Source organism: Hyposmocoma kahamanoa, unplaced genomic scaffold (genome assembly GCF_003589595.1).
Source record: "Hyposmocoma kahamanoa isolate Upper Pololo Valley unplaced genomic scaffold, ASM358959v1 84, whole genome shotgun sequence".
NCBI lineage: Eukaryota > Metazoa > Arthropoda > Insecta > Lepidoptera > Cosmopterigidae > Hyposmocoma > Hyposmocoma kahamanoa.
The window spans coordinates 6,976,917-6,995,155 of NW_020654229.1; the positions used below are offsets into that span (position 1 = coordinate 6,976,917).

General features: G+C 36.5%; 2 protein-coding genes across 2 annotated transcripts; one reads left to right on the plus strand and one right to left on the minus strand.

The window, feature by feature from the left end:
* The first annotated feature begins 6 nt into the window (after positions 1 to 6).
* On the plus strand, positions 7 to 2,808 carry LOC113234577 (zinc finger protein 320-like). The gene is made up of 3 exons (XM_026469931.1): positions 7 to 96; positions 743 to 847; positions 2,621 to 2,808. The coding sequence occupies exons 1-3, from the start codon at positions 52 to 54 to the stop codon at positions 2,786 to 2,788; spliced, it is 318 nt and encodes a 105-aa protein (XP_026325716.1). The 5' UTR covers positions 7 to 51; the 3' UTR covers positions 2,789 to 2,808.
* Positions 2,809 to 4,967: 2,159 nt separating this feature from the next.
* On the minus strand, positions 4,968 to 18,239 carry LOC113234522 (zinc finger protein 2-like). The gene is made up of 7 exons (XM_026469867.1): positions 18,112 to 18,239; positions 14,677 to 14,876; positions 12,113 to 12,220; positions 9,810 to 10,013; positions 6,677 to 6,788; positions 6,064 to 6,168; positions 4,968 to 5,185 (listed from the first exon to the last, which is right to left on the minus strand). Exons 1-7 carry the CDS (start codon positions 18,169 to 18,171, stop codon positions 5,039 to 5,041), a joined length of 936 nt encoding a protein of 311 aa, XP_026325652.1. The 5' UTR covers positions 18,172 to 18,239; the 3' UTR covers positions 4,968 to 5,038.

Below are 18,239 nucleotides of genomic sequence, written 5' to 3' on the forward strand. Positions count from 1 at the left end.
TGTTCGAAACGGTTTGGGTCTGCGTGGTATCTTCAACAGCACATCGCCGCTATGCATTCTGACAGTCTCGATTACCCCTGCGATATTTGCAAACAGGTGAGATTTTAAGCCATAAAACACATTTAGTTTAGCATTCGAGGTCCTTGTGAAAGAGTTCCTCCAGTAATGTCAGCATTACTGCGTTCCGGTCTCGAAGGGTAATGGTGCTGGTGAAAGTACAGCCACATGGGACTTATCAACTTATGTCTCAGGGTGACGGGCGCAGTGGCAGTGCCCCTCAAATCTTTGTGATTTAAAGCTCTGAGTGACACTGCAACTGTTATGGACCGACGTGTCGCTTACCACCAGGTGCACGATTTGTTCGTTCCGTCACTTTATATCATAAAAAAAATCAAATTGATTCGTTCTTGATTAGGCCATCGAAAAGAAGTGATCTCAAAAATTAGCCATTATCGTGTTGGTCCTTTGTCTTATTATATACTTCATGAATTGGTCCTTTGTCGTATTGAACAATTTATGAATTGGTTCTTTGCCATGTTGAACATTTTATGAATTGGTCCTTTGTCGTATTAAACATTTTATGAATTGGTCCTTTGTCGTATTAAGCGTTTTATAAATTCGGCGATTCCTTATTAATCAGAAAGGTACACCACTATCAAAGTTGTTGTGCTCTTTACAATGCTACTATTTCATTTCCCTTTTCTGGTGTAATAAATAAACTAAATATTTGTATTTATTGCAGAGATTTAAAACGCGGAAGCGCATGCGCATCCACGTGCGACAGAAACACGAGGGCTACGTTCTCCCGAAGAACAAAGTGTGCGAGATCTGCGCCAAGGCTTTCACCGTTAGTATACTTTGTAAAGACACATTCCAACTCATAGAGCTGTTGGGAATGGGATAGCCTCGGTTTGACGAAAAAATAATTGGTTCGAGTACACCCGGATCGAAGGAATTTTTCTTTGTTTGCTCGATCTTTGTATTAAGAATACCAACAAAGTAGTGGAGGATTTTCACAAAGAATATACGAATATATAATTATAGTAAAAATGTCATGATATTCAATTAATAAATTGCAATAAATCGACCCCTCCTACGTAAAGTATCGTATGTCGAAATTGCCAAGTTTACAGGGGAGCGTTTTAAAGTTCTGAATTCACTGAAAGAGTGATCGCCATAGATCATCTAACCGATATCTAGGATTTTATAATACTCTATGTGAGTAATGAGCTTTGCTGAATAAAACTGAGAAATGCTAAAGTCACGTGTTATGTTTGTTTCAGTTAATTCAGAACTTTAAAACGCTTCCCTGTAAACTTGGCAATTTCGACATACGATACTTTACGTCGGAGGGGTCGAAATATTTAGTCAATAATGAATAAGCCATGCTTCATATTAAAGCGGAATCAATTGATATCCTTTTATATAATATGCTCCCGGACACAATTCCAGCCACCTTACATTTTCAATAATAAATGGTTACCTTAAATAATGCTTGATTGCTCAAAAATTATATTATGCAACTTTGAAATTGGTATATAATAATTGTCTAATTGTCATTTCTTTAAGTCCTTATTGAATTTTTTTAATTATCAAAACTTTTTCTTTAATTATATTTTTATATTCTAGCCCTTTAAGGTTAGAAACGCAAGGTGTAAAAGGTATAAACACTTCCAGGCAATTAATCAGCTTTATCTAGACATAAGAGCGATTACACACGGCGACTTTGAACGCGATGTAAAGGCGATACAAACGCGACGTAAACGCGATGCGCGTTTCAAATTAATTAACTTATTTGTTTGTTTAATATATTCATTAATTTCTTTTTTAAATTTGCTATTAACAAAACAACATAATGTGCTTAAACCTATACAGATTTTTCGTACTCAATTACTCAACATAAGCGATTGTATCGAAGCAATCGCCTATAAATCGCAAGTGTAGCGATGCCATCACGCGTTTCACGAAATCGCTGTTAAAGGTCGCCGTGTGTAACCAATCTAGGACGGAATATTGACCTTTTTCAAAGTTACGATCTGTAGTATGAAGACATCGAGTATATAACCAGAAATAGAGACGAAATAAGGGCCATCCATCTCTGGAAACTCATGAGGCAAAAGGGCTTTATATCACTTTTAAATATCAACTCTCGTTTGCGCTGAAATCACGAATTAGAAAGCTGAAATAGTACAGCGCCAACAACTGGCCTGTGTGTACGTCTCCTTCTATTCCAAAAATACTATGTATTTATTGTAATAAATATAATATCTCTGACAATGACGTGCTGTTCCGTGGTGTGGGGAAAAACAGCAAAACAACTAATCACAAAACAAACGAATTTATATTTCATCAGTAATTAAATAAGTAATTTTTAAATTTTCGTCCATTACGCCAAAGTTTAAGTTAAACTTGTCGATTTGAAGTGCAACAAAACGACACCCGTTCGGGCTGGCCAATCGGAGCGCAGTTGTCACCGTAATGATTTGGCAGAATAGTTGTCAAAGAAATTAAATGACATTTCGTCTCTATTTCTGGTTATATACTCGATGTATGAAGATCAGCAGCCCTCTCGAGTCATTTGTCCATGATACTAACCGACATAACTTATTTTTATTCACAGAGCAAGAAAATGCTAGAAGAGCACATGAATTCTCACACCGGCGCCAGGCCGTACGTGTGTACCACATGCGGGGCCACGTTCGGATACGCGAGTGCATTATACACGCACAACAGACTCAGGCATAAAGTCGGGAAAATTAGAGATAGAGAACAAAATGTACAAAATTAAATAATTTAAAAAAAAGACTATTGTATATATATTACTTGTATGTATATGTTGTTTTATTTCTTAAATATATTAATATCGTACATCGTACCTCTTTATTCTAGAAAGTTGGTTATGGCAGAAGAAGCTTGAAAAGCGAATTAATGCAATGGAAATGAGATCTTTGAGGAAAGTTTGTGGAATAAAGTTGACTGAGACAGTGAAGAATACAATAATAGAGAAATGAATGTTGAGGTGGTTTGGGAATTATTTCTTACATTGCGCGTCATAAAAACAGCCGTTTTTAATACCTTGAAATAAAAGTTGTTTCCCAGCAATTATTTTTGCTGCAAGTGCCTCAGTTTCATGTACAATTGTGTATAACAAATTTTTCTGTTTCCTGGGAGGTTGCTTGTACAACTACATCAATTCAAGAATGATATTAGTATACCATTTATGCACACATGATTGCAAACTTGCCGTAATCAAAAGACTTTCTACCTTGATCTGTGACGCTCCCGAAAATCTAATAAGAGTTCCTAAATAGTACTTTTGAGAAGCCACGCGAATTACAAACTAAAAATAAATTTACGAGTATACTTATATTCAATATACATAGTCATACATATGCGAGCGCTCGTAAAAACACTACTCACGCGCACACCACATACACGCACTCGACTCGTCACCACGTTGTTTACTGTAATACCGTATTTACTATTAATTGCACAAAAAAAAAACGAATTGTATGGGGTGGGAGTCTGAAGATCTGTAACACAGGTTTAATTACCTAGTATGGACTCCAGTCTGTCACTTGTAGCTTAATTTAAATAATAACCAATCTGGAATTATACAACCATCCGGTTGTGAGAATGAATTATAGTAGATTGGTTTACTTCAGCTACTTTCACAGTCTAATGACATACGGCATTTTGCTTTAGGGTAATGCCGCCGATATCAATAGAATCTTTGTCCTGCAGAAACGTGCAGTTAGGGCAATTTAAAATCTGGGCCCCGAAGTATCTTTGAGAGATAAGTTTAAGGAAATTAATATTCTTACACTAGCGTCACAGTACAAAAGTTATTTATATTAAGAAATATATTAATTTTTCATGAAAAATAGTGACAGACATAACATTAATACGAGGAATAGAAATAAACTAGCTGTTCTTGACAGTTGTTTTCACAGTGACAAATTCATTTAAGGGGCAAATTTCAAATTAATATATACGCTTCTATAACAAGATTCCGGTTGATATACAAAATTTGCCTTTCACGAGGTTTAAAACTATAGTGAAACAAAAACTTTATACTAAAGGTTATTATACAACTCCTGCGTACTTGGATCACAAAAATCCGTGGTAGTAACCCGTTTAGCTCATCGAGGTAGTCTCGATCTCTGATGTTAACAAGAAGTATATTGGAAATGTTGAATGTGTACAAATGTTATTAGAGTTTCTTGCTCATTCTTCTCAGGGGAATTTCTCTTACGAATGAGCGATAGAGTTTAACCAATGTGACGATTTCAAGTGTAATAATGCTTACCTATGAAATAAAGATTATTTTGATTTTTGAGTAGTTTATGCGACTGTTACAACGTTAGATAGCAAGTAACGTGAGAAATTTGTCAAAATTATTTGCTATAAAACTTCGTCTCGACTGATATTAGAAATGAGGTCGAAGGAGATTGTTTTGTTTTTCAGATATGGTCGAAATTTTAATGTAATAATAAAATCGAATTTGACGTTATTATGAAGCAATAATAACATTTAAACGGGCCGATACGGGTATTTTAGTTCGAGATTCGTATAATTTCGCGTTTTAATCTTCAATTAAGGCACAATAGCACTATCCTATTCCACTTTAAACTAGATTTCACAAAATAATTGAAAGTCAAAATAAAAACGACACTTTTCCCTCCAAAAGGTCCAGAGCGAAACCCTTATGAAGCAATAATAACATTTTCACAGATAAGAAATTTGTTCTAACAAAACAATTTATCTTTATGCTGGTCGTAATTTGCAGTTAAACACATCATAGAGGGTTTATGATATGTGTGTAGATAAATATTTTATATTTGGGCTTCTTTAAGGGTCTTTTTACACTCTGTGTCGTGTAATCACACGATAAAATAAATTAATATACGTATCAAACGAAGCAGAGTGTCAGAGGAAGTGGAAGAGTAAAAGTGACTTTTTGTGTTATAGAGTTTTTATTTCAAACCATAGCTACATAGTCTGAAGAGTACCCGTTCACTGTTTAACAAAAACACGCTCAAGTTTCAGCTTGCGTTCTGTTATGTAAAGCTCTGATATGTCCGAGTAGAGCAGTGCTTTGGGCGAAGCGTGCACCGCAGTGTGTGCACGCATGGGGTCGCTCGCCAGTATGCGTCCGTAGATGGTTTGTTAGTATCTTGTTCGTCTGAAACACGTTTAAATAAATTAAAAGTGAGAATTTATATTAGTTAACAATTCTGCCCTCCTTGTTATAACCATGGACTATTAAATTTTTTTAATAATAAATCCCTAAACACATTGTCTAATTTTTGATATTTGTATATTTATTTTGACGTTATTCATATTATTTTGACATCTAGTTACCATTAAAATTGGCGCCATCGAGTATGTAGCCAGAAATAGAGTCGAAATGTCACTTAATTTGTTTGAGAACTATATTCTTGCCAAATCATTACGGTGACAACTGCTCTCCGATTGGCCAGCCCGAATTCGAAACAAATGACGTGTGTCGTCAATTGTTTCACTTCAAATCGACCAGTTTAACTTGAACTTTGCTATAATGGACAATAATTGCAAAATTACATATTTAATTACCGATGAAATGTGATTCCGTTTGTTTTGTAATTAAATGTTTTGCTGTTTTTTCCACAGCACCGAATGGAACAGCCTCCGTAGTTAGAGATATTATCTTTATTGCAATAAATATACAGAATATTTTTGGAATATACGGAGACGTACAGGGTCAAGAGCACGTCAAGCTTGACACTAAAGGCTTACATTTAACTCTATGCCGCTTGCAATAAGAACGGTCCAAAGTGTTAAGCTTGATGTGCTCTTGACTGTACACACAGGTCAGTTGTTGGCGCTGTACTATTTCAGCTTTCTAATTTGTGATTTCAGTGCAAACGAGAGTTGATATTTAAAAGTGACATAAGGCCAATTTGCCTGATGAGCTGTCAAGGATGGATGGCCCTTATTTCGTCTCTATTTCAGGTTATATACTCAATGCTGTGGTGTTTCCATTAGGAGGTTTTGTTACGTTATCGGTTATTTTAAACTTACTGAAAACCCTCTTCCGCACATGTAACAGATCTTGTTCTTAGGCACTGGTATGCGTTCGTGGATTCTGCGATGGTGCTTCACCAAATCCGCGTTCCGTATGAAATTCTGACAAAGAAATATGTTAAACAGGATATTTTTCGTTATTGTTAATACAAAGATAGAAAAAAAATGCCTTCATCAGGTCGAAGGACTCGAACCCGTGTCTGTTGCCATGCCTGGGCCACCGCTCTTAACCAACTCTGCCCTCCTTGTCATAATATAATCATCTATAAATACAAAGATCGAACACTTAGAAAAAATTCCTTCGATCCGGCCGGATTCGAACCGACGTCTTCGTGCCAGACTTTTTCCTCGTAGTGAGAGCCTGGCGTCATTAGTCAGATATAGTAGGCTATTATATCGCAGGTATTTTCGATTTTGTATGCGAGCGATGTATCTGTGACGTATTAACTATTAAATAATGTGTGGTTAAGATAGGGAGAGCAGAACTAACGTGCTACCCTGTCTATATCTCAGTTGGGTGGTTTCCAGTCGGTTCCGCGGCAATGTAAATTAAGTCTAACGTGGTAAGTCTGCTGATGACCTCAAAACTAGAGACTTTGATGCTAGTTACCTTGTCACACTCCTCGCATCTGTATTTATAAATTTTGAGATGCACCAAGTTGAAGTGGTCTTTCATGTAGATGTTCTTTGAGAATACTTTGTCGCATCCCTGACACGGTATCCTAGAAAAATATAACAGAAAAAGATCACATGCAGTGTTGTATTTTTGTATTCTTTTTTTTTAATTCAAATTCAAAAGTTTATTTCAGACATAGTCCATATTAGTGTTGGTTACAAAGAAATTCTTACAAACTATGTTAGTACTAAATTTGCGAAATATTACAGTAACTTATAAATTAAACCCCTGGAACCCATGTGGACTGAGTTCCAGTGCTTCCACAATTCACTGACAGGGTTCTCCCAGATCAAAAATTAATTGTAAGATTAATAATACCATATCCATGACTTGAGGTGGTGGTAAGCGACACGTCTGTCCAAAACTATTGCAGTGCCATTCAGAGCTTTCAATAATAAAGATCTAAGGTTCACTGCCACTGCGCTCGTCGCCCTGAGACATAAGTTGACAAGTCCCATATGCCTGTAATTTCACTAACACTCTTACCCTTCAAAAACCGGAACACAGTAATGTTGACATTACTGCTTGGCGACAGAAATAGGTAAGGTGGCAGTACTTTCCTGGACGATCTCTTTCACATGGAGCTCTACTGCTACTATCCGTAAATAACCAGTTATAGCAGAAAATACGAGATACCTTTTGAAAAGGGATAGTATAAATAAGTGAAATTAGTAGCGGTAGACTAACCCAGGGAAGTACTGCCACCTTACCTATTTCTGCCGTCAAACAGTAATGTGAGCATTACTGCGTTCCGGTTTGGAAAGTTAGGGGTGCTGGTGAAATTATAAGCATATGGGGGACTTGTCAACTTATGTCTCAGGGTGACGAGCGCACTGGCAGTGCCCCTCAAGTCTTTGCGATTTATTTATTGTTATAATTATTAATACAAAGATCGAACACAGAATAAATTCCTTCGATCCGGCCGGATTCGAACCGACGTCTTCTAGCATACCGTGCTAGACGCTATACCAACTAAGCCACGGAACGAACCAGCGGACCTCACGACTTTTTCTATGTGTTGATTGTCGTGTCTTTGCATTTGGTTTTTTCAACGACTTTTTAGCCGTAGCGCCATCTATGAGAAAACCTAAGTGATTTGGAGTAATTTCACATAAAAAAATAACTGAATATCAATTCAATAAAAATTGAAATAGTATTGTTGATATTAACTGCCTCTCTGCTTGCCACAGGCCGAGAGATATTTGTATGACCTACATTTATTTCGCTCCTGAGTTTGGTTGTAATTTGTGATTGTCTATGAGCGTGTCCATGGCAACCGCGGTACATGGTCACCCTAGTTCGGGGTTATGAATGTGTGCGTTATTAATAAACATCATAATAATATGGATATGGAATGCGAGCGCAGGGCATTGTCGGTGAGGGCGAACATGCTGGCTCGCCGGTTTGCTCGATGTACGGCGGAGCTGAAAGTTTTTCTTTTTAGAGCCTATTGCACACCCCTGTACGCGGGTGCCCTGTGGACCACCTATACCCAAAGCTCGCCCAGAGCCCTGCGTACTGTTATACGGGGCTTAGTAAGTTTATTTTTGAAAAAACGCAATTTTCCCGAAATTGTATAATTCGGGAAGAACTGGTAAACTAAGTACAATAAAATGAAGAAATAGTATAAGAAATAGAAATGGCACGTGTTTACACGACAGGAGTTTGGAAGGCACTGAGCTGCTTTCTATGGAGTTTTAGTGATATTTAAAGAAGAGTGCTGACTAGAAGAAAATGGCAGGGCTGATTCTAGCAGGTAGTAGAGCTGGGATATAACAGTACGCAATATAATAACGCCTTCACGACGCTTCTGCGGCTGCCACGGTTCTGCAGAGCATCAGCCATGTTAGCTGAAGCTCGCATGGACAGCTTCATGGCACTCTTACGGAAGACGTCGGCGGCTTTATTAAGCTGAATACGTGGCAGTAGCAACGGCATACTGAAGACCGCGTATAGTGAGTGCCCCGTGATGCGGCACTTAATAACAACCACAAAATCCGTAGTAGAATTTCAGTACTAAACTAATTATAAGCTATTTTTGTTACTAACACTTCATGGATCCCTGTTGTCCGCAATAAAGGTTTATTATTATTATTATTATAAACAATATTTCATGCACAAAAGACCAAACTCAGATGTCCCTTGCCTAACTAAAACTGTTAAGTTATTGCTTAAGTGTCGATACAACCTCAATTTGGTTGATTCAGCATAACAGTAAAAATGTTGAATTAATCATTTTGGAAAAAATATATAGGAAAATTGATTATACAATACACCATTGACTTACAATTATATGGACGTCGAGTCCGCGCTAAAAAGTGTCCGAACTTATATGGCGTTAAAACCGTATACAGAGCGTCATTCACGCTTTAGTCTTCGTTTGTTCGACTGACAGCGAAGCAAGCAAAATTAGACAGTACTGCGATGACGTTACAATTTAAATTCAACGTTTTAGCTTTTTCATATTCCTTTACATGTCACTACGTTTAAATAGGTTGACTTGGGACATTGTTTTCGTGGTTTTTGTATTAGACCCGTCGTCCATTTATTTGTAAGTCAATGATATACACTGATCTTTCACGATAGAAAACAAAACACAAACATACCTCGATATTTTACAAGAAAACCGCTGTATTCAATAAGTACTTTACATATACCAATGATTTTTTTTTATATCAACTGAATTAAATAAAACGCGTACAGCATACGACAGTGGCGAGGCGTCCATATAACTCGATTCCCACCGGCTTGCCTAAAATTTTCCACGTATCATCAAATATTTTAAAGTAATTAACAACACTTAAGTTTGCTACAGTGAAATAAAGTGTACTGGTATATATTGTGTGCTAATAAGTTTGTTAAGGCAAGTGTTCTTTGTTTTGCTCCGGTTTTACTAAAGACAATTTCATTCAATCACGCCTCGTTGCTGGTACACGATATACATTTTTCAAATGGGTTTAACTTCATTTGTAAAAAAAAATATTTCTGAAATAAAGGTGCTCGCCGCTCGACCCGCGCAATAGAATCGATGCTTCTCTCTTCGTCTCTTAAGTCATAAGCAACTTACCGAACTTTTTTCCTGGGTTTATGCCTCGTGCTATTGGCTAGATGCCACCTGTATCTATAGACGTCTGGATATTCCTTGTCGCACTCCACGCAGTAAGCTGGTTGTACACTGGTGCTGTGGGTGGTCTTGTTATGAAGCCAGAGGCCATTGTATCGGGCGAAACGTTTCTTACATTGCTTGCATTCAAAGGGCGAATGTTGTTTCCTACAAATAATAATTTCATAGATGGCGCTACGGCTAAAAAGTCGTTGAAAAACCAAATACAAAGAGACAACAAGCACGTAGAAAATGTTCGTGAGGTCCGCTGGTTCGTGCCGTTGCTTAGTAGGTATAGCGTCTGGCACGGTATGCTAGAAGACGTCGGTTTGAATCCGGCTGGATCGAAGAAAATTATTTTTCTATGTGTTCGATCTTTGTATTAATAATTATAACAAACTTGTGGAGAAATCTCACATAAAAAAATAATTGAATACCACTAGTTTGTTATAATTATTAATACAAAGATCGAACACTCAGAAAAAATTCCTTCGATCCGGTCGGATTCGAACCGACGTCTTCTAGCTTACCGTGTCAGACGCTATACCAACTAAGCCACGGAACGAACCAGCGGACCTCACGACTTTTTCTATGTGTTGATTGTCGTGTCTTTGCATTTGGTTTTTTCAACGACTTTTTAGCCGTAGCACCATCTATGAGAAACCTTAAGTAATTTGGAGTAATTTCATTTTTAAAAAAACGCAATTTTCCCGAAATTGTATAATTCGGGAAAAACTGGTAAACTAAGTACAATAAAATGAAGAAACAGTATAAGAAATTGAAATGGAATTGGCACGTGTTTACACGACAGGAGTTTGGAAGGAACTGAGCTGCTTTCTATGGAGTTTTAGTGATATTTAAAGAAGAATGCTGACTAGAAGAAAATGCTAGATGAAAATGGATCGAAGGAATTTTTTCTGAGTGTTCGATCTTTGTATTAATAATTATAACAAACTAGTGGAGTAATTTCACAAAAAATAATTGAATATCAACTCAATAAAAATTTAATAAATTGAATACCAGTTCAATAAAATTTAAGTAATGATTTATTTGGCGCAAGCGAGCGACTCGTGAACAGTCCTGCCTGCGCGTACGCGACAGATCTTTGACGTCAAAGGCGTTGAGTTAAAGTCACTTCCGCGTGTTTCGCTCGCTCCAATGGATGGCTATCAAAAGGCGCGAAATTTCAAAAAGCTCACGCGCACTGTATCTATTTATACACAACATATTGTATACCAAGTTTTATATTAATGCATTGTGTGTGACCGTCAGGATGGCTGGTCGCCTGTGGCGTCTGGCATTGAGTGTTTATTCAAGAATTGCTGCCTTTTTCTATTTTTTCTGAATAATTGCTACCTTTAATATAATCTAAGAAATTTAAAAAATAATTGACGAGCCATTCTGATAGCAGGACGGCTGGTCGTCACTTTGTTCAGCATGAAGGGAGCAGATTTTCCAGAAGTACGTGTTACCAATAATTGCTACCTATTTGCTAGTTTCACGAATTAAAGGTATACGCATTGACTTCCAATTATATGGGCGTCGGGTCCGCGCTAAAAAGTGTCCGCACTTGTAAGGCGCTGAAATCGTATTCAGAGCGCGACACTCCGCTTTAGTCTTCATTTGTTCGACTGACAGCGCGATACTGCGATGACATTACAATTTAAATTTCGAATAAGTTGACTTGGGACATTTTTTTTGTGGTTTTTATATTAGACCCGTCGTCCATTTATTTGTAAGTCAATGGGTATACGCTTCCTAATAGTTAAAAAGTTAGTTAGTTAAAAAAATATAAACGATTGAAATTTTTACCAAGAAGTGCCAACGCCTGACCTTTATATTATGGCAATAAAACACTAAAAACTTTTGCTTTTTTTAATTTAATCAGGCAGTTCTTCATTAAATTTTCAATAGGTTATATTTTTTTTAACTAATGTAGATAAGAAGCGTAAACCTTTAATTCGTGAAACTAGCAAATAGGTAGCAATTATTGGTAACACATACTTCTGGAAAATCTGCTCGTTTCATACTGAACAAAGTGGCGACCAGCCATCCTGACGTCAGAATGGCTGGTCAATTTTTTTTTTATTTCTCAGAATTATCAAAATTCTTAAATATACACTCAGTGCGAAACGCCACAGGCGACCAGCCATTCTGACGGTCACCATTGTGTAAGGTAGGCTCACCATGGACCCCCGGCCTTCATTGCATGTACCACAGGTTAACAAACCCTACAATAATAATAAAAAACAGTGCATTGGACTTACCTAATATGGTTCTTGATGCAATATCTCATCTTGAAAGTGATCCCGCAATGATCACAAGTGAACTTCTCGTGCCATTCTTTAAAATGTGCGAAGAAATCTTTCCGACATCTAAAAATTAACTACCATTTAAGAAGTCACTAAGTTATCGATACAGAATTTTAACTGAAAGAAAGTAACATTCTTAAACTAGCGACACACTACATTTATGATAGGCGTGTATTTAAATGATCTTTTTAAATTTGCAAAAGCATAAGCCAAAAAAAATTAAACGGTCATCTTTTTTAATAATTGATCCTCTTTCTCTAAGATAAAATAAATTAATTCAATGGATTTTAATCTGCACTGGGCTACGCAAAAAATGTTTTTGACATATACAAATTAACTTTGATAGTTTTATGTTGGGCCTCAAAACTAAGACAAATGAGCATTCATCTTTTTTTTATAATATCAAGTGACGGGACGAACAAGACGTGCACCTGACGGTAAGCTACACGTCTGTCCATAACAGTTGCAGTGCCACTCAGAGCTTTAAATCGCAAACATCTGTGGGGCACTGCCACTGCGCCCGTCACCCTGATACATAAGTTGATAAGTCCCATGTGCCTGTAATTTCACCAGCACCCTTACCGCTCAAAACCGGAAAACAGTAATGCTGACATTAATGCTTGACGGCAGAAATAGGTAAGGTGGCAGTACTTCCCTAGACGAACCCTTTCACAAAAAGCTCTATTGCTACTAAAATGTAGATACTTATATTTTTTAAATTAAGTAAGGTTGATTATATTTATATATTATTATTGTATTAATTATAATATAATTTGAACTGAAAACACGTTCGGAAACCCAAGCAAATTGGATTCTGGTGTTCCCCGGCCGCTGCCGGTTAATGGAAATGGGTGAAATCCAATAAACCGGTTCATCCCCTAATTTGTCACCCCTTAAAGGGGGAACATTTTCTTCAAATTTGAATCGAACTTCTATTGAGGCCCATTTCCATCAAAAAAAGAATTATTGAAATCGGTTCACATAAATGTGCTGTACGGGAAATGTCCAATCGAATTGAGAACCTCCTCTTTTTTGAAAGTCGGTTTAAACTGTAATTTATAATAAGAATAGTATTTTGTTTTTATGAAAAAAATCTTCTCATAAATTACATCTTTCGATCCGCGGGATATGCGAGAATGAAAAAAGTTTTTTGAAAATTGAAAAAAGCCAGATGGTACGGATTGTCTGAGGCTGCTGGTTCGAGTCCGGCCGGATCGAATGAATATTTATTACTGTTTCTATCTTTGTTATAATAATTATAACAAACTAGTGGAGTAATTACACAACATCGAGTATATAACCAGAAATAGAGACGAAATGTCATTTAATTTGTTTGAAAACTATTCTGCCATACCCTTACTGTGACAACTGCACTCCGAGTGGCCAGCCGGAATTCGAAACAACTGACGAGGGTCGTCAATTGTTTCTATTCAAATCGACCAGTTTAGCTTTGCTATAATGGACGTAAATTAAAATATTATATAATTTAATATTTAATTACCGATGAAATGTGATTCCGTTTGTTTTGTAATTAGATGTTTTGCTGTTTTTCGACAGACCACCGAAAGAAACAGCACGCCATTGTCAGAGATATTTTATTTATTACAATAAATACGGAATATTTTTGGAATATACGGAGACGTACACACAGGTCAGTTGTTGGCGCTGTACTATTTCAGCTTTCTAATTTGTAATTTCAGTGTCCACGAGAGTTGATATTTATAAGTGATGTATCACTGATGAGTTACCAGGAATGTCTGGCTCTTGTTTCGTCTCTATTTCTGGTTATATACTCGATGTTTCAAAAAAAAAATTATTTAATATCATGGTTGTAAAAAATCGTGACATTTAATACAAACTTAATAATAGTTTATGTGACTGTTACGTAATGAAAGGCATTAAGTTACGAGTGTGGGTGTGTATCACACGAGTGTTTTAATGCCTAATTGTGTACAGTTACATTCACTGCTTTATCTACACACATATTATAAGCTCTCTGTGATGTGTTCAGGAACCGCAGTTACGACTGGCGAAATGGCGGCAAATAAAAACTTTTCTCGCGCATGTCACAACACTGTAGTTTTTATTTAATACATAGACAAACTAGAGTCGGCCCCAACTATCATATCGTTCGATATCAAGTAACGTGTGAAATTGTCAAAATTGTTTGCTATTGACATTTTTCATTTCGAATAAAACTTCATCTCGACAGATATTAGAATTGAGGTCCAATCAAATTGTTTTGTTTTTCAGATATGTTCGAAATTTGAATGTAATAATAAAATCGAATTTGACGTTATTATGAAGCAATAATAACATTTTCACAGATAAGAAATTTGTTTTAACAAAACAATTTATCTTTATGCTGGTCGTAATTTGCGGTTATTGAACCCATCATAGAGGGTTTGTGATATGCGTGTAAATAAAAATATCTAAGAGATTATCAAACGTTACACAAAGTGCTGTTATAACGTAATCAATTTATGATTACTTATAAAGTATTAAATTACAATACTTACTTAAACAACAAATCACACGTTAAACACTGCAGTAACTTAATATGTTGTTGTTCCAAATGTGATTGTCTATCTTTCTCCATGCAGATATGATCGCACAAAATACATTTATAGCTATTGTTATGTTGTTGTATATGCCTTGATAACTGTTTCTTAGATTTCAAATAGGCATTACATAGAGCACATATGCAGGGGTTTTTATCCTATAAAAAAGAATATTAAATATACTGAGTGTTTTTTTTTCAAAAGGGGCAGTATGGGGATATCCGAAACCATAAAAGATACAAGGAAATTGTCTTAGGAGCCATTAAATCTTTTCTTGTGAAAATTGTTTTTGTTGTTGTCCATAAAAATGCTATGTCACTCATCTTTATAAGACTAATTGAGAACCTTCTCCTTTTTTTGAAGTAGGTTAAAAATAACATTGTCAAGACAAGAGCACATCAAGCTTGACACTTTGGACCGTTCGTATTGCAAACGGCATAGAGTTAAATTTAAACCTTTAGTGTCAAGCTTGACAAGCTCTTGACCCTGTACTTGTTTTTATATAGGTACTTGCGTATTTAAATACATTAGTTATTTAAAAAATAAGCACGAGACAATGTATATTTTGGAATGTTTATAAGCTAAACAGTAAAGAAAGAAAAGAAGGATGGCGAAAGCTGCCCCAATAACGACGAAGAGCCGTTCGTGGACTTTGCTAGTATAATTTTGCGTTTTAGTTTATACCTAGTTACCTAGTGTTTTTAAAAGTCGGAAATAAAGAAATTGTAAAAGATTGTATTTTAGAAAAGATGCAAAAACACAACGCAATTGATTCTGTTCGATCATAGATTAGGGAACGTTCTTGTAAGTACGTTTCATTTTAAGCAGGATTGAATGTTTGTACACACGTAAAACATTAAAACTATAAAATACCTAACCAAATAATCAATTAAACAGTAATGGAATAAAGCAAAAAATAAAACACAATGTGACAAAAATATTTAGACAATATGTAATTGAGAGATAATGAAAGTTCTTCCTTTAAATACTATGGCTTCATCGAAACAAACGATGATTTCGCCAATGTCAAGTAAATTTTTACTTGACATTGGCTATCTGCGGTAGTTTTGTAAAAATATGACTTCTACTTTATGATGTTACAATGCCATCGATACCATAGCGGTAAACCCGCTAATGCCAAGTTGAGGAACGCACACTTTTTTTAACTTAAAGATTGAATGGTAAATTCCGAAAAAATTCACTGAGAGAATCTACAACAACAGCGTACATACACAGACTATTACAGAAACAAATTATTTTTTTAAATAAACTTACACAGTTTGTTATACTTATTAATACAAAGATCGAACATTCAGAAAAAATTCCTACGATCCGGCCGGATTCGAACCGACGTCTTCTAGCATACCGTGTCAGACGCTATACCAACTAAGCCACGGAACGAACCAGCGGACCTCACGAATTTTTCTATGTGCTTGTTATTAAATAATTGAATACCAATTCAATAAAAATTTAAAACTTACACAGGACAAAGACAAACGAAGAGTGGACTAACGTTAAGAGGAAGTTGATATTAACGGGACGGGGGATTTTAGAGGGGTGGATATCATACAGAGGAGCGACGATACGGTTACAGTCAAAAAACAGGTACTCAATTAGCTTTTTTGATGCTTTGATAATGTATCACAAATACCGATAGGTCTCTAAAGCACGTCGTCAAAAACACTGGGTCACAAAATACACGGGATGTCGCCATCCTTCTTTATACGCTTTGATGACGAAATGGGTATGTCCGTACTTAGAAAACGGTCATACTTTAGAGTGGTTACACACGACTTTTACCAGCGACGCAAACGCGATGCAATAGCGATGCAGTCGCTAATCATCTACCTTTACACACGCGCGCGATTTTAAGCAGCGATGGTTTTTTTAAGTAAATTGTTATTGTGTGGACGGCGGCGCAGCAGTTCGACCTTGTTCCATCTGTAATATAATAGTAGCAAATTTGTAGTGCAACTGTTTAGTGATGAAAGAGACTCAGTTTTTTAAGGCCTTTTAAAAAACCTCGACTAATTTTTAACGCTTCACGACTAGTCTAGTCTTTTAACCCTCAAGTCTTGAGTATAAGACTAAAACTGAAGACTAATTCGAGTCGAAGTCTTTTAACCCAAGGAAGCTTAAGACTTATAGGACTAAAACAACTAAAACGACTGGCGACTCCTAGCCTCGGGAGTCGCGAGATGAGCCGTATGGCGTGATTTTATTTCTACCCACAAGGTATTTATTTTACGATTTTCATTATAAGTAAATAAACGTGATTATTTACTACACATACTACTTACGTCATTTTTATTTATAAACTTCGGGTTAAGGGATAAGACATAAAATAGGTATAAGTCCTCGAACAACTCGAGTCGTTTAAGTCTTTCAAGTCGTTTAAGTTTTTTGAGTCTTTTAGTATAACGACTAAGTTTTATTAATAAAAACTCGAATCCCCAGTCTTAATTTTAGAGTTGACTCCTGTAAAATGGAGTCGAGTCGTTATAAAACGCCTTAAAAGACTGAGTCTCTTTCATCACTACAACTGTTGCACTTGATGTACCGCCGACGGTACATAGCCGCGCGCAGCTTGCTTGCGCAACCAATTAGGTGTCGGCAGAATATCATCGCTGCATACTTATAAAGTTGGCAGCATTGTGCTGAGCCGAAACCTTTTCAGTACATTATTTGTTGTAACTATCCTTTTCTTGTTATATGTAATGCTGTGTGTGAAGCGCATCTTTTATTCGGAACTCAAGAGGGGCAAGCGAAAGCATGGCGGCCAACTCCTTAGATATAAAGATGTGATTAAGCGCCACATGAAAATATTGCGATATTGACCCAACAGAGTGGGAGAAACAGGCAGCCGATCGCCCACAACAGAGATCTTTTGTGGCAAACAAAACGTCACAATTTGAGACTCGTCGACGAATTGAGTTGGACGTCAGACGTGACGAGCTGAAAGTCTAACCATCTGTGGCAATCAGCTACTATTACATTGACGGCGTGCTCCCTGTGCGCACGGATCTTTGAAATAAGATTGGGTACGTGAGCTGAAGCAGTTGCCGTGGCCGAAAACGGTCAGGAGAATATCAATGCTGTGATGTAATGTGCTGAATAAATGCTTTATCTATCTATCTATCTATCGCTGCTAAATGTCGCCATGTGTCCACTCTTAGGTACACTAAGAACTTCAATTCCGATCACTGGTTATAACAATTGTGCATATTACAAACAGATTGTGTTGTCTAATTTGTTAAATCTCCTTAGTTCTAGGAAAAAAATTGTGCAAAAATGTGTGTGCATACAAGCCGCGCCGGTACGCTTGTATGAAGATACACGTAATTCTAGTATGTATACATTTCTTATCCAGCCAAAAATAATCATACAACTTACCTCTCTATGCCATTTTCTATTATGAAGTAAAAACAACTCGTCATCATCAAATCCAGCCATACATTTCTCGCATTTAAACGTTGATTTTTCATAATCACCATCTCTTTTACTAGTTACATTTTTGTATA